This window comes from Callorhinchus milii, unplaced genomic scaffold (assembly GCF_018977255.1).
Source record: "Callorhinchus milii isolate IMCB2004 unplaced genomic scaffold, IMCB_Cmil_1.0 Scaffold9, whole genome shotgun sequence".
Classification (NCBI taxonomy): domain Eukaryota; kingdom Metazoa; phylum Chordata; class Chondrichthyes; order Chimaeriformes; family Callorhinchidae; genus Callorhinchus; species Callorhinchus milii.
The window spans coordinates 19,909,652-19,923,432 of record NW_024704750.1 but is presented as its reverse complement, the minus strand read 5'-3'; the positions used below and the strand labels follow the sequence as shown (position 1 = coordinate 19,923,432).

The 13,781-nt window shown below is 43.3% G+C and overlaps 1 protein-coding gene across 13 annotated transcripts in view; it reads left to right on the top strand.

The window, feature by feature from the left end:
* Positions 1-13,781, top strand: part of mta1 (metastasis associated 1) — a 79,990-nt gene that overhangs the window by 47,586 nt on the left and 18,623 nt on the right. For all 13 annotated transcript variants that reach the window (XM_042338306.1, XM_042338302.1, XM_042338305.1 and 10 more), the window contains exons 6-14: positions 701-818; positions 3,020-3,122; positions 3,698-3,797; positions 4,810-4,998; positions 6,287-6,361; positions 9,052-9,110; positions 11,128-11,252; positions 12,086-12,237; positions 13,372-13,561. In XM_042338306.1, coding sequence (XP_042194240.1) covers positions 701-818; positions 3,020-3,122; positions 3,698-3,797; positions 4,810-4,998; positions 6,287-6,361; positions 9,052-9,110; positions 11,128-11,252; positions 12,086-12,237; positions 13,372-13,561 — 1,111 coding nt within the window. The remainder of the gene's footprint in view (positions 1-700; positions 819-3,019; positions 3,123-3,697; positions 3,798-4,809; positions 4,999-6,286; positions 6,362-9,051; positions 9,111-11,127; positions 11,253-12,085; positions 12,238-13,371; positions 13,562-13,781) is intronic.

Below are 13,781 nucleotides of genomic sequence, written 5' to 3'. Positions count from 1 at the left end.
AATGGTGAGCTGAGCAGTTTAACTGGCTGAAATCGATTAGTACCTCAACATCCACTCTGCCATGACTCTTGCCCATCCGCACCTTGACTTTCCAGGATTAGGTGTTCTACAGACCAGGCGAGCAGAAATCAGACATATGTGGAAATCTTAGTAGTTTGGTTTGGAGACTCTTAAGCGAGGTGGTGGGTGACCACTTTGGTCAGATGCAGGGTTAATAGGAGCTGAGTGGGAAGATTCCCTGCCCCCAATGACTGATCTGCCCATCCAAGTGCTGCTGATGAGCCAGCCTGGCTGTGCTGTCATCAGCAGTGCCCTGGAGTACTGCAGACCCGCCTGGCTCAGGAACCAGACTAGAGACCACCACAGAGGGCTGGCTCAATTTCAATGCTTTGCCGCAGAACATGTCACCTTGGAGCCAGTTTAATTCCAAGGAGACCCACCTTTATAGCTCCACAAGACATTTTGTTTCAAGTCGTGTATAACTGTGGCTCCACCTTAGAACTCAACCAGCCTTTGTTTGTGTGGATCTTGTAACCAATGGTAACCTATTCCATCTGTCATTACTCTCAGTGTAAAGAAATACTTTTTCTTTTTGTCCAAATCAATTTCATTGTTTGCGCCCACATGTGAAGTGCATCTTAGTATCGGTTCAGACTTTATATTGATTGATGATGCTGTTGGTCATTTCTTTTCCTTCTAGGACACATTTTTTTATTCACTTGTCTACGATCCCCAGCTGAAGACACTTTTGGCAGATAAAGGAGAGATTCGTGTGGGTCCTCGGTATCAAGCAGATATCATAGATTTATTGAAAGAAGGTAACTGTCCCACGTCAAGAGGGTCGTAGCCTTGAAACTCTTTTAGCTGATAATGGCTGGAGCTATTGTGGAGCCCAGTGGAGCACTGCTGTAAAAGCTACCCACAACCAACTGGCTACATCATCTGTGTAAAGTTGTGCCCCCTGTCATTTTACAGGGCAAAAAATGTGCTGTGGATCTCCCAGTGTAAGTGTTCTGCCTGTTCAAGTTGATGTTAAAGTTCTCATGGCACTATTTGAAAAGATAATGGAATTTCTCTTGAGTGTCCTGGCTAACAATCCACCAAATAAAATTGGTCACTCACTCCATGACTGTTTGTGAGACACTGATGTGCACAACTGGCACCCACAAAACACCCAGTCATCACACTTTACAGTACATTCTGTAAGCACTTTGAAACATTTCAACAATGTGATAGAGCGCTATATCAAATGCAAGGATTATTATTATAAGTGAAATTGGTCATTCAATTCATAGTTTTGGGGACATTTCTTTGCACAAATTGGAGACATCCTTAACCTTATAGGCACTATATCAAATTCAAAGATTATTATTATGATGATAATTATTATTTTCTAATGAACTTATATAGTGTTTTTCATGTATGATTACTGTTTCAGAGAATTTAACATCATATTCTCCACCTTTTGTGTAAAGTAGTTTAATCTTAGATTGTCAATTCATCTTTCCCTTCTGTGCTTGAGATTGTGACTTCTTGTTAGGAACCTTTGGACAGTTTTCAAAAACTTAAAAGTCCAGCTGATCTGTCCATTTTACAATGCAGAGAGATTTAATAACCTTCTTTGTAAGCACTCTTAGTCTCTGCAGTCTCAAGTGCATAATTCAATCCAGTTGAGTCCAATCTCGCTAAAATAAAATAATCCTCTGCAACCCTTAAATTATTTACTTTGCCAGATACCAAATAGGCCAACTGTTGTTGTACCCATTTTGAAAAGGGCCACAATTGTAACTTGCACCAGGCTTCGCGACCACATCACTCCCACCCTCGCTCGCCACCACTGGCTTCCCATCCCCCAGAGGATCGAATTCAAGATCCTCATCCTCACCTACAAGGCCATTCACGGCCTTGCTCCCTCCTACCTCTTCTACTATTATCCCCCTACTTACCTGCCCGTACCCTCTGTTCCTCTGGCTCCAGTCTGCTCCACACCCCCCGCCCTAACCGCCCTACCATCGGTGGCCGGGCTTTCAGCCTCTCAGCCCCTAGACTTTGGAACTCCATTCCCCCAGTGCCTTCGCCTTGCCTCCTCCCTTTCCTCCTTCAAGGCCGGTCTCAAGACCTTTCTCTTTGACCGTGCCTTCACCTCCCCTCTCGACTCTCTACCCCCTCCTTGCTCCCTCCCTTCCCTCCCCTCACCCTGACCATTTCCCCCCTGCTCGGGTCCCGACCCAACTATCCAGCGCCTTGGGACATCCTCCCGACGTGAAAGGCACTCTATAAATGCAATCTTGTTGTTGTTGTTGTTCCAGGCTCAGTCTGGCCAGGGGTTCTGCAAATAAGTAGATCTTTACATTTGTGTTTTGCCCACAAAATATATCGTCGATTCACTTAACAGTATATTCTTAGAAACGCTTTGAGATGTCTCCAAGACGTGATAAGGCGTTATATCAAATGCAAGGATTATTATTATCATTATAGGGCCTTGACATTGGGAGGAGGTCTCAAACTGTCTCACAGGATTTATTGTAAAGTATAGTGACTATGTATTTTGTAGGCAATTGCGGTAGCTAATTTACAAACAGTCATGAAGTGAATGAACAATTTGATTTGGGGGTAATGTTGGCCAGGACACTAGGGAAAACTCCCTTCTCTTTTCGAGCAGTACCAATAGTTCCACTTGGAACAGGCAGACAAGACCTTGATTTAACGTCTTACCCAAAAGCCAATACCTCCAGCAATGCAGCACATCTCAGCATTGCAGATCACTGGCTGGATGAATGCTAACCAAGGACCTGGACCCAGCCTAAACTATGTCTGTTCAAAGTCCCGACATGGGGCATGAACCCACATGTTTAATGGTGAGAGTGCTATCAACTGAGCCAGGCTAACACCTGTTGATCTGGTCCTTGGTTCCTATAGTCGGTGCTGGTTAGTTTGAATTCCTGTTTTACTTTATGCTGCCAAGTTACTGAGCTCATGTCTGGGCTGACAGCTTCACTATTACACATTGTTTTTTCAGGGGAGGATGATGAACGAGATCAGTCGAAAATGGAAATCAAAATCTGGGATGCCGAGAATTCACTGACAGACAAGCAGATTGACCAGTTTTTAGTGGTAGCTCGGTGAGTCTGAGACCTAAACCAGTGAACCGGTAATGTCTACATGGTGTAAAGGCAGACAAACATGGAAAGGCATTACAGCTGATATCAATCCTGCCGTTACATATATCCATCCATGTATTCATCCACACGCACATAGCCTTTCCTGTAGGTGTCCCTGAAGAGTGATCAAAACCCAAGGCAGATTTTGCCCTCCCTGACTGTCTGAGACCAAATGCAATGTTCCTGGGTGAGTCAGCACGAAGCAGGATGCTTATCCTCCTGATATTTGGAGAGCTGAAATTCCAGTTAATCTTCTGTGTCACCTGACAATATCGCCCTTTTCTGGAGTTTTCCCCATATATCTATACATCATCAAGGGGGCTACACAGAACACCAATTGGAATTTCAGCATAATCATGAAAACAGCTACTTGACCATCATTGGCTAGAAGGTTGCCAACCGAGGACCTGCACCCAGCAAGAGTCAATGTCTTGAAGAGAATAGGGGACAAAATTGGAGGAAGCCAAGAACAGACTTGCAGTTAACTTCTGTCCAAACAATGGCGGCTGATTGTGTGTTTCCCTCTATCTGTTTAGGTCTGTGGGTACGTTTGCCCGGGCACTTGATTGCAGTAGTTCCGTCAGACAGCCCAGCTTACACATGAGTGCAGCTGCTGCCTCCAGAGACATCACCCAGGTAAGAATTGGTACACCAATGTGCAGCAAAATTTCATTGCAAATACTGTCCGACTAAATGTTCTGGCCTGCTCATAGAATAGGATTTGAGTTTGCACCACCTAGTGACCCAAGGGAAGTCCTAATACTGTGAAAGCTGAGGATTCCTGCCTAAAGTTACATTTTGGAAGGATTTGATTTTCTTCACTATCGGGGTGGGGGGTGGAGGGCAGACGCAGGGCTTTCTAACAGGAAGTACTCCCTCCAGCCTTCCCTGCACTGGGACCTGCCGCTCAGGGATGTGTGTTATAGGGGAAGAGCTGGCTGCTTTCTGGAGCAGTTGTATTGATTTGGGAAGAGATGGAGTGTTGGGGTGGCCTGGTAGCTCATCCACAGCTGGCCAGCACTGGGATAGCACAGTGTCAGAGAGGAATTGCCACCCACTGACTTCAGGGAGCTTTCCCAGCGTCCAGCATTTCCAGATCGGCTTCCAAACCTGCTTTTTCACTCGATGAAGCAGCACATGGCCCCTTCCGACAACATCCATCACCACAGCAGCCCGGAGGTGGAGGAGGCAAATCCCAGTGCTGTGCAAAAGAAATTTCTTGCTTTCCATACAGCTTGTTTGCAATGTTCTTTTCCGAATATGTCTTATCACATCTATGGTTACCTGTATCCCACCAGTAATCAGTATCTGCTGGGGCATATTTCAAACAGAGATTCCTCTTTCCTTTAAATCAGCTGAGCCCCAGAGAGAGCTAACATAGCTAAATGTGTTCTTGGATGGGAAAGAGGAGTCTGTTACAGGTTTATTCTGCTCGTACCTCAGGGGGGTTTAAATAAACATCAGGCAGAATTACAACAGGATACAGTCAGAGGCAACTATAATGAGGATCCGTATCTCAGGAATGCTTGTCACTTACGGTTCTTGTCCAGTGTGATGTGAGTGGTTGGGAGAGAGAATGTGCTCTGTAGCAGTGAAGAGGTGGGGAAGGGGTTGTGACTCAGTCTGTCTCACTGTGGTTTTTCTTCAGTTTCATGCCATGGACACTTTGCACAAAAACAACTACGACGTTTCCAAGGCGATCTCGGCGCTGGTCCCGCAGGGCGGGCCTGTCCTCTGCCGGGACGAGATGGAGGAATGGTCTGCGTCCGAGGCCAACATGTTCGAGGAAGCGCTGGAGAAATACGGGAAGGACTTTAACGACATACAACAAGATTTTGTAAGTGAGAAAAGATTGAAGAAGCAAGATCCAATGTTGTTTTGATCTGATGACACCTTGGCTCAACACACGTTATATCATCAATAATTGGGAAAAATGTGATAGGCACAAAGCTTTGCTTCACTAAGTACATCTGGCAGGTGCTGGGAATGTTAGTCCTGGCTCATAGTTGATGGCCTTGGGGCCAAGAAGTTCTGGGTTTGATTCCCAATTATGAGATCCCCGCAGCTTTTAATCCTTTTGAGATCGATAAAATGTCTAAAATACGCGATGCGCTTATCATCAAAAATGGCATAATTGGCCAGGGATAGCTCCTGGAGCAGAGTTTATCAGAGCATTTCAAAGGGAATTAAACAGGCAAGTATGTGGGAATGTTATTAGAGGGTCCCAGGGAAAGAGACGAGAATTGTGATCAAGATGGATGGCTTCACTGGAGAAACAAACACCAACAGTAATATGACCTCCTACTGTGTTGTGAAGTTCTTGTTAATGAATTGGATCAGAGGAAACGTGATAGTCAAAGTCCTACAGACACACAGCAATCCAAGGTAGACTTGGAGGTGCAGACGTGACCTGAACTCCATGAATCAATTATGAACGCTGTGAACCAAATAGGATGATTGTTGGTTAGACAAGTCATGTGCTGTTACTTGTTTAGATGGTGCCAGTCACAGGAAGAGTGGGTTACATGAGAACAGTCCCAAGTAAAATCTTTCATTCCTTTAATTTGTGATAGTAATACTTCTCCTTTGCTAAGTTATTATGTGCCCTTTCCTCAATGAGGCCTCTGCTTGCCACCCAGAGCTGTTCCTAAGATTGCACCACCAGCATTTATATCAATGCTGTGGATACTTGGGGATGAAGGGTTATAAAGGACAATTGGGGGAAATGGAAGGAAAACAATTGTTATCATGAAATCAAATGGTGAAACATTATTGGCAGACTGAATGGCCCCCTTCTGTTTCATCTGCAAGGAAGTGTGTGATAGTGCCCCCTGGTGTTGACAGCAATGTTTCCTCACAGCAATGTTGCGCAAAGTGCCAAGAAATAAAAGGCCAATTTTATTTTGGGGCTAAAATGAAATGAATTAAATGAAGAGGTCCAAGTTCACGGATGTATCTTAACCATTCCTTGTGTGGCTGAAGTCATTTATTGGAATGCTTATGTTCCCAAGCATTCCATTCACATCATTTTCAAAATATTATTCCAGTTTAAAATGAGTACAAAAAAGCCTTTAGGGCACCTTTCTGGGTTATAAAATGTGTTTTTTTTTAACATGTGTTTTTAGTTACCATGGAAGTCATTAACCAGCATCATAGAGTATTACTACATGTGGAAAACAACCGATCGATACGTACAGCAGGTAATGCCGTGTTTAGCTTTTTATCCTTCAATGTTTTTAAGATGTCAAGATGAATGTGCGTGTCAGGCAATCAGGATGTTATGTAATAATAATAATCCTGGCATTTGATATAGTGCCTTATCATGTCTTTGGGACTTCTCAAAGCTCTTCACAGAAAACACTGTAAAATGAATTGACTCTAGATTTTTGTGGGCAGCCAATTGCTCCAATGCAATAATAGTAATCCTGGCTTTTCATGTAGCGTCTCACAGGATGTACTAAAAAATGGAGTTTCCATGTATTCTGAACGTTAATATTAAGCAGTTTGGCTCAGTTAGTGATCTAGTTTGTCTCCAGAGTACAAAGAATATTGCAGACAAACTCTTGCTGTTTGTGGTCATTAATCAGCATGTACCCTGGTGTTACTCTCGCTCCATTTTCTCATTTACAACAAGCCATGTGTCAGATATATTGACTTCAGAGAAACCAGGGTTCTCTTGACGATTAAATGCTTGTAATGAATTCCCATTAATTTTAACACCATTGATTTTATTTTTCCCACATTTGCTGGATTTTGTATTGTGCTCATCAAGGTGAGAGATGTTACAGCTGGGAAATGAAATGCTTTCCCACTTCCGGCACCCAGTATCTATCAGCAATCGGCGCTCTTGGGTCAGGTACAGCACATGTTAGGTCAGAATAAAGCATTTCTGTTTCTCTGGCTTTTGTCCACTGGGAACTGCATTCAGAATTCCCAAATGGACTTTATGTTAGGATCCTTACAGGTAACAATTACAGGAAGTGGGCATTCCATCAGTCTGGGCTAAAATCAAACCAAGCCCCAGCGAAGAAAGAGTGAACTAATCTGAGGCCCCAAATACTGCCTAATCGTAGCCTGAAAGACTATTTTGGATTTGAGCTCACATTCCAGCCTGATTGCGAGAAAATGAAAACTTTCTCCTTCACATGAGACATTCAACCAAGGGCCAATTTGCTTTTTCAAGTGGGCATTAAAGATCCAGTGGCACTATTTGTAAAGCGAAGGGACTTTTCTCCAGTGTCCTGGCCAGAAATCTCATCAAAATGAAGAACCTATTAAACTTAGTAAAGGGCTAAGGCCCACAGTTTTATTGTGGATCACCAGCAAGATAGAGAAGAGTAACCAAGACAGAACAAGAGAAAGGGCATTAAGAAAAGTGATGAGGTGATGCCATGCTTGGGCTTTAAAAGCCAATTGTGGGAGAAAGGGAGAAATTCCACTTTTGGGAAGGCATGTGTTGAAGGAGAAAAAAAGCGAAGACGTTTTGAGCGCAAGAGAGGTGTGGGAAGAGCTTCCCCAAATATGGGAGCAGAATCTGTTTTGGACGAACATACGCAATAGAGAAATGTGAGTCGTTGAAGGAAAAATTGATCTTTGGCAAAAAAGAGGAACCTGAGGTGCTTGGAGATGGATCTCACATTGGACGAGAACATTGTGAGAATTCTGTTTGAGTTCCGAGGTGATGGTTTGGTCCAGCACATCATTGGAGGATTAAGAGTGATGTTGTCAGTCTTGAGACTGATCGGGAGAAACTGGTCTTTCCTAACCAATGACCAAAATGGTATTTTTTTATTTGGAAATCGACTTATAAAGACGGGATGAAAAGAATGCTATTTTGAGTGAGTGGATGGATGATCAGTGGCTTTGCAGAAAGAAAATTTTCTTTGGCCCATCGAATGACATAGACAAAATCTGTGCTCATCCAATTTTCACAAACTCAAGGAAAATTTATTTTCAGCGTTAAATATTGTTTTGTTTCTACATCTGTTTTGGCATTTCTGAACTACATAAATGGCCAATGGCCAGGTTGTAAGGTTGCTGTGCGTGTGTAGGAAGTGACGTCTGTGGCTACGTTACCACCAGATAGTAAATTCTGGTTAAAAAAAGGTCATATACATGTCCATTATCTGTCAAATTAAAAAAAATTGAAACCCAGCAACCAGTAACTTATTTTGATCTGTATGATGCCAGATCATGTTAAAGGCTTTGAGGGTGACTTAACACAGTGAAAAATTAATGTAATAATAAATAATAATAATCCTTGCATTTGATATACATTATTGCATATCTGAGACATCTCAAAAGCACCTCACAGAATACACTGTAAAGTGAATTGACTATATATTTTGTGGATTGACTATATAGTTTGTGGCAGCCAATTGTGCCCAGGAGTTTCCCAGAAACAGTCGTGGATTGAGTGACCAAGTTATTATTATTATTAATTTATTTTTTGGCGAGATTATTATTCCCGTAAAGCGATCCGCCAATCGACTAACAATCGGATTCCTACCTATTGCTTGGTAAACAGAGGCGCATCAAGTAAGTAAATTTGCTTAAGGTTTTTCCCTGCCTGGGAATCAAACCCAGGTCTTCGACAACAGGGATTATAGGTGTGCAGGCAAAGTGCTGCTAACAAAATTATGAAGTCGAGAATCAAGCTTAAAATCTTCAAATTCTGGGTTGGAGTTGAAACAATAAAGCCCTAGAGGTGAAAGGACAGTGTGGTAAGAGTGTACTCCAGGGCCTGGTTTACTTTTGGCTGTTACTTTGGTTTGAACAAATAGAAAGGCTTTTGAAGGGCATTGTCAACAGTGAAGGTTGAATACTTTGCCGTTAGATGGATCCTGGATGTGATCGCCAATCTCTCATTAATTGTCTCTTTGTCTCTTAGAAACGACTGAAAGCAGCTGAAGCAGAAAGCAAGCTGAAACAAGTGTACATCCCCAACTAGTAAGCATTCGTTTTTCTGCTGCAAGTCCTCTTCTCTCCTGCGTTTTGTCCAAATGAGCCACGTGGGGCTCCTCGCACAGTGATGCTCAGCCATTTCACACTTGCAGATAGCTAGGGCTTAAGGCTCTTTATTCCGTTGAGGGCTGCTGTGAAAGCCAAGAGATAAAAGGGACTCGGAAGGATTTGGGGAGTGGGTGTAGTGGTGGTTAATGCTCTTGTACAAAACAGAAAAATAATAGAAAAAACACAGGTTTTTCTTTTTAAAGACATTGATATATCTTTGAGGTGTGGCAGGGAAACTGCTAATCTACAGGGGTGGGGGTGGGGAGAGATTGTCGATGTTCTCTGAAATTGACTTTTTAACAGTAAGTAAATATTGACCTGGTTGTGGATAGGAGAATTCTCCGGGACTCGCTAGAATTGTCCCCGAAGGAGAGGGAGGGGTAGATGCAGGAAGAAGCTTGTGTGGGCTTCCTCTTTGTCCCAGTCAAGGACAAGGCAGCAGTGTGTAACAACACTGGCAAACATCCAAGTGTAAATCCTGCTAATCCTGAACAGTGTCTCAGTCTCGGCCTTTGCTCAGCGACATTACTGCTGGAAATGTTTTGCTCCTTCAAACATTCCCGATTCACCACAGGACAGAAATGTAGGAAACGGTACTTACTGGGCCGGGTTTCCAAAACACAGAAGTATAAATCTAGATTAGCAGATGAATTACCGCACGCTGAAAGAGTTTTTTTTCAAAAAAACACTATTTTTCCTGGTGAAATATTTTGTGCTTATTCCTGTTGAAGGATGTCTGCTGGGCACTCTTCCAATTAAGGCCCCCGCTTAAATAAAGCTCTCTGTCTAGATTGCCCCGGCAAATTTCTGCATGATTTTTAAATTGTACAATAATAATAATTACCCCAGCAATGTGTCTCATTCCCACCCTCAGAAGAATCATTCCCTTCCCAGAAATGCCTTATGGTTTTAAGGTTAAGTCTAAAAGAAATATTGGATCTGAAATGTTTTTGTGGCCTCTGAGTGAGTCTATTCCCTTCGTGTGAGTTTGATTTTGGCCACCGGGAACAATCTTGAGAATGTTCAAACTCATTTCAGATTGGAGCCATATACAGAGGAGAGCTTCATCCCATCAGTCTGGGCTGTGTTCAGACATGGTGACAGCGAGAAAAGAACAGTGACCTTAACCCACTGAACCTGCAGTTTACTTATTACAATTTTTTTACAGTTGTGTTGTCAAAGAAGGTTACCTAATATTGTCTGGCACGATTTACTTATGATAATCCTTGCATTTGATTTAGCGCCTTAATAAATCTTTAAAACATCTCAAAGCGCTTCACAGAATATACTGTAAACTGAATTGACTATATATTTCATGGGAGAAATACGGCAGCCAATTGTGCTCAGCAGTGTCCCACAAATAATTGTGGATTGAGTGACCAAATTATTATTATTATCGTTTGTAATTTTTTTAAAAAAGGGATTATTACCCTTTTTTTAATAATAATAACCATACCAGTGATTTATAGGACACCATAGAATATTCCCGTTCCCCACTTCTAAAATAAATATGGCGTTTGTCTTTGTGTAATCTTTTCGGGGTTAAGATTTTAATTTACCATAAATGTTTTATAATTGATTTTCTCTCCAGTCCCCATCTTGAAAATCTCTGGGGCCATGATTAAGTATTAATCCGCAGGGTTCCTTTTGGGCCAAATACCCCAGCAATTGACTGGTGATTCACTGGCAGACATGGTGTAAATGTTCATCTTCATCGAGACTCACACGAACATTAGGCTGAATTTGGCAAAATCACCATCCACTGCTTTGCAGGAAAGGAATTCCCAGTCAGCATCAAAAAATTAAGTTATAGACAGACTGAGAATGACTGGTTACTATCGCTCATGATGAATCCAATTGATTGATGCCGGGTTCAAGCCNTTTTTTACTGTGGGACTTGCCTGGCTCACGTCTCCTCAGTCGGGTCCCATTGAGATTCTATCTTCTTGTGCAGCAACAAGCCAAACCCCAACCAAATCAATGGAGGGAGCGCCAAAGTTGGGGCAGTGAACGGAGGGAGCGTGCTGACACAAAACGGAGCCGCAGCAGGACCGGGGCGAGCCTGTGAAAGCTGTTTCAGTAAGTGCTGGCAGAATGGCGTAATGCTTCATTATCAAGAGCAGTGTCTTCCTGAGATATGCCTGACCTGAAACCCGCTGCACATCAGCTAGTTGTTGATTGTCTGTTTGGCAGAATGGTTCACCGGGGTATCAAACATCGTAGCTACCGTTGCTAAACTTTAATACAGTGTTATGACCTGGTGGCAAAAGAGTGAATATGGGGCTTCCAAAAACTGAATGTCCGCTTCTACTGGTATTCATACTGAAGAATTTTACTCCTTGGATGGCTAAGGGAATGGAGGAATCTCCCTTAGCAAGCCAAGGAGTTCAGGTGGAGCCAGTATCTGGTAGACCCAGAGCTGGGGTATTGCTCTTCCCTCCCTATTCCTATTTTGAAGGCACTGACTTGTGCTGGCCAATTTGTCCTGGCCACTTTCCAGTACTTCAGTCTTTTTCACGGTGAGACGGTGAGTATTGGGAGGCTTTTCAATCTCAAAGAAATCACAGCCGAACCTGACCCTACCCTCGCCCGGTTTCCACACAGACAGATGCACTGTTCAGAAGCGAGCAGGAGTGGGAACCCTGGTGTGGAATCTTCGTTTCACACTATGTAGTAGCATCTTTCCGACGTGAAGGGCGCTATACAAGTGTAATTTGTTGTTGTTATTGTTCATGAATTTAGTGATCAGAGGCTCCAAGGAGACGGTTTGAGGGAATCGGTGACTTTTGCTGCTGCCTCCTAACGAAAGCAACAGCAACATTGATCTGGTTAAAGAGACATTGGGGAGAAAATTTGATGTTGCTCGGATTGAGACGTGCAATGAACTTCAATTTTTGTTTGCTTTTCACAAGCTACCCAATCTTACCAGTGGTACTCGTGGGGTCCTCCGAACATGCAGTGCAGGCTGTGCGCGGCTTGCTGGGTTTACTGGAAAAAGTATGGTGGATTGAAGATGTCAACGAGGCTGGACGGTGAAAGACCAGGACCAAATCGCAGTAACTTGGTACTTACCATTATACCAGTGCACCATTTTACCTTGTGGTCTGTATGTCGTGTTGAGCCATTGCACTTCTGACATCTTCCCGATGTAAAAGGCACTATACAAATGTAATTTTGTTGTTGTTGTTGCACTTCAACACAGCACTCACCTATGATGCAGCACGGTACAGTGTCAAAATGTCTCAAAGCACCTGACACCCAATGGGTTACTGTATACGTAGACTTTCTACACAGCAGCTGATGTGCACCAGTAATGTCCACTCACAGCGATCAGATGGCCAATTGTTTTTTTTGCTGTCACATTTGAATGAGGAGAACTCCCTGCTTGTCTTCCAGAAAGTTCAGTGGGATCTCTTAATGTTCACCTAAACCTGCAAAAGTGGCAGACGGGACCTGGGTTTAAATGGCTAATTCTGGAGTGGTTTTTGCCAGGGTCCTGAGTTCAGAACAGTTTAGTCAGGGAATGGTGGGGGAACATGGAGATGTAAAGTAGATATGACAGGGCGACAACGTTATAGCCTGCCTAACTGGAGGGTGAGTGCTTTTAAGCCGCAGGTGTCTTACGTGCCTAGGGTTGCCTGAGGTGCTGCAGGCTGGCTGGCTAGTCCTGTAATATCCTTATGATAACCCCTGTATCCATGGGAATCCACCATTATAAGTGAACTTGCACTCTCAGGAGTATTTTTAGCATTTGGTTTAAATAGAGTCGATCCAGTACAGAGTGGACAATCCAGTATCCAGTATTTCCTTTACTGATCGGTGAAAAAAGTACACTGGATATGATCGACTCAATAAAAATAACTTTTCTTTTGCTATGTCTTTTGCTATTCCTTTGACAGGAAAAGCTCACCTAACCAACAGCATAGGATTGACTGCAATCAAAACAGATCATGCAGTGCTACCTGTTACCTAACATTCTCTCATCAGTCTGATTTATTATAAAATAATAATGCTGCGAATGCAGAAGTAGTCCCCTCGTCTGGGCCTGGATCAGGAAGATGCTCAGTGGAAACTACTAGCGTGAAGCAGGCATTGCTGTCTGCTGCCTGTGACAAACTGGATTTCAACTAAAGCCTTATTTAACTTTGGGTCTCACCCCACAGTGCTAACAGCGTGTGTCTTTGTGCTTCTGCCACAGAATGCTCTCGGCCTTCCAATTCACAACAGCACCAGTCCCAAGTTCGCACTGAAGACTCGACAGGCCTTTTACCTACAGACAACCAACCTGACAAAAGCTGCCCGACGTTTATGTCGAGATATCCTGCAGCCCCTGCAGGCGGCAAGACACCCCTACGTGCCTATTAACAGCGCCGCCATCAAGGCAGAATGTAAGTCGTGAGGCATTAGTCAGAAACACATAGTTTGTAAAAACATTCTAAGCAGCCTCAGGAACTGCAGGGCATGGGAGAGCATGCTCAGAAAAGGCAGGGCTTTACTGCTCCAGATTTGCCTTTGTTGTATGTTCGTATTTTGCTGTGTTGGCTCATTAACAAGCAGTTGTCAAAGTAAAGCCGAGATTCAGCAAAACAAAGTGCTTTTCAAAGAGAA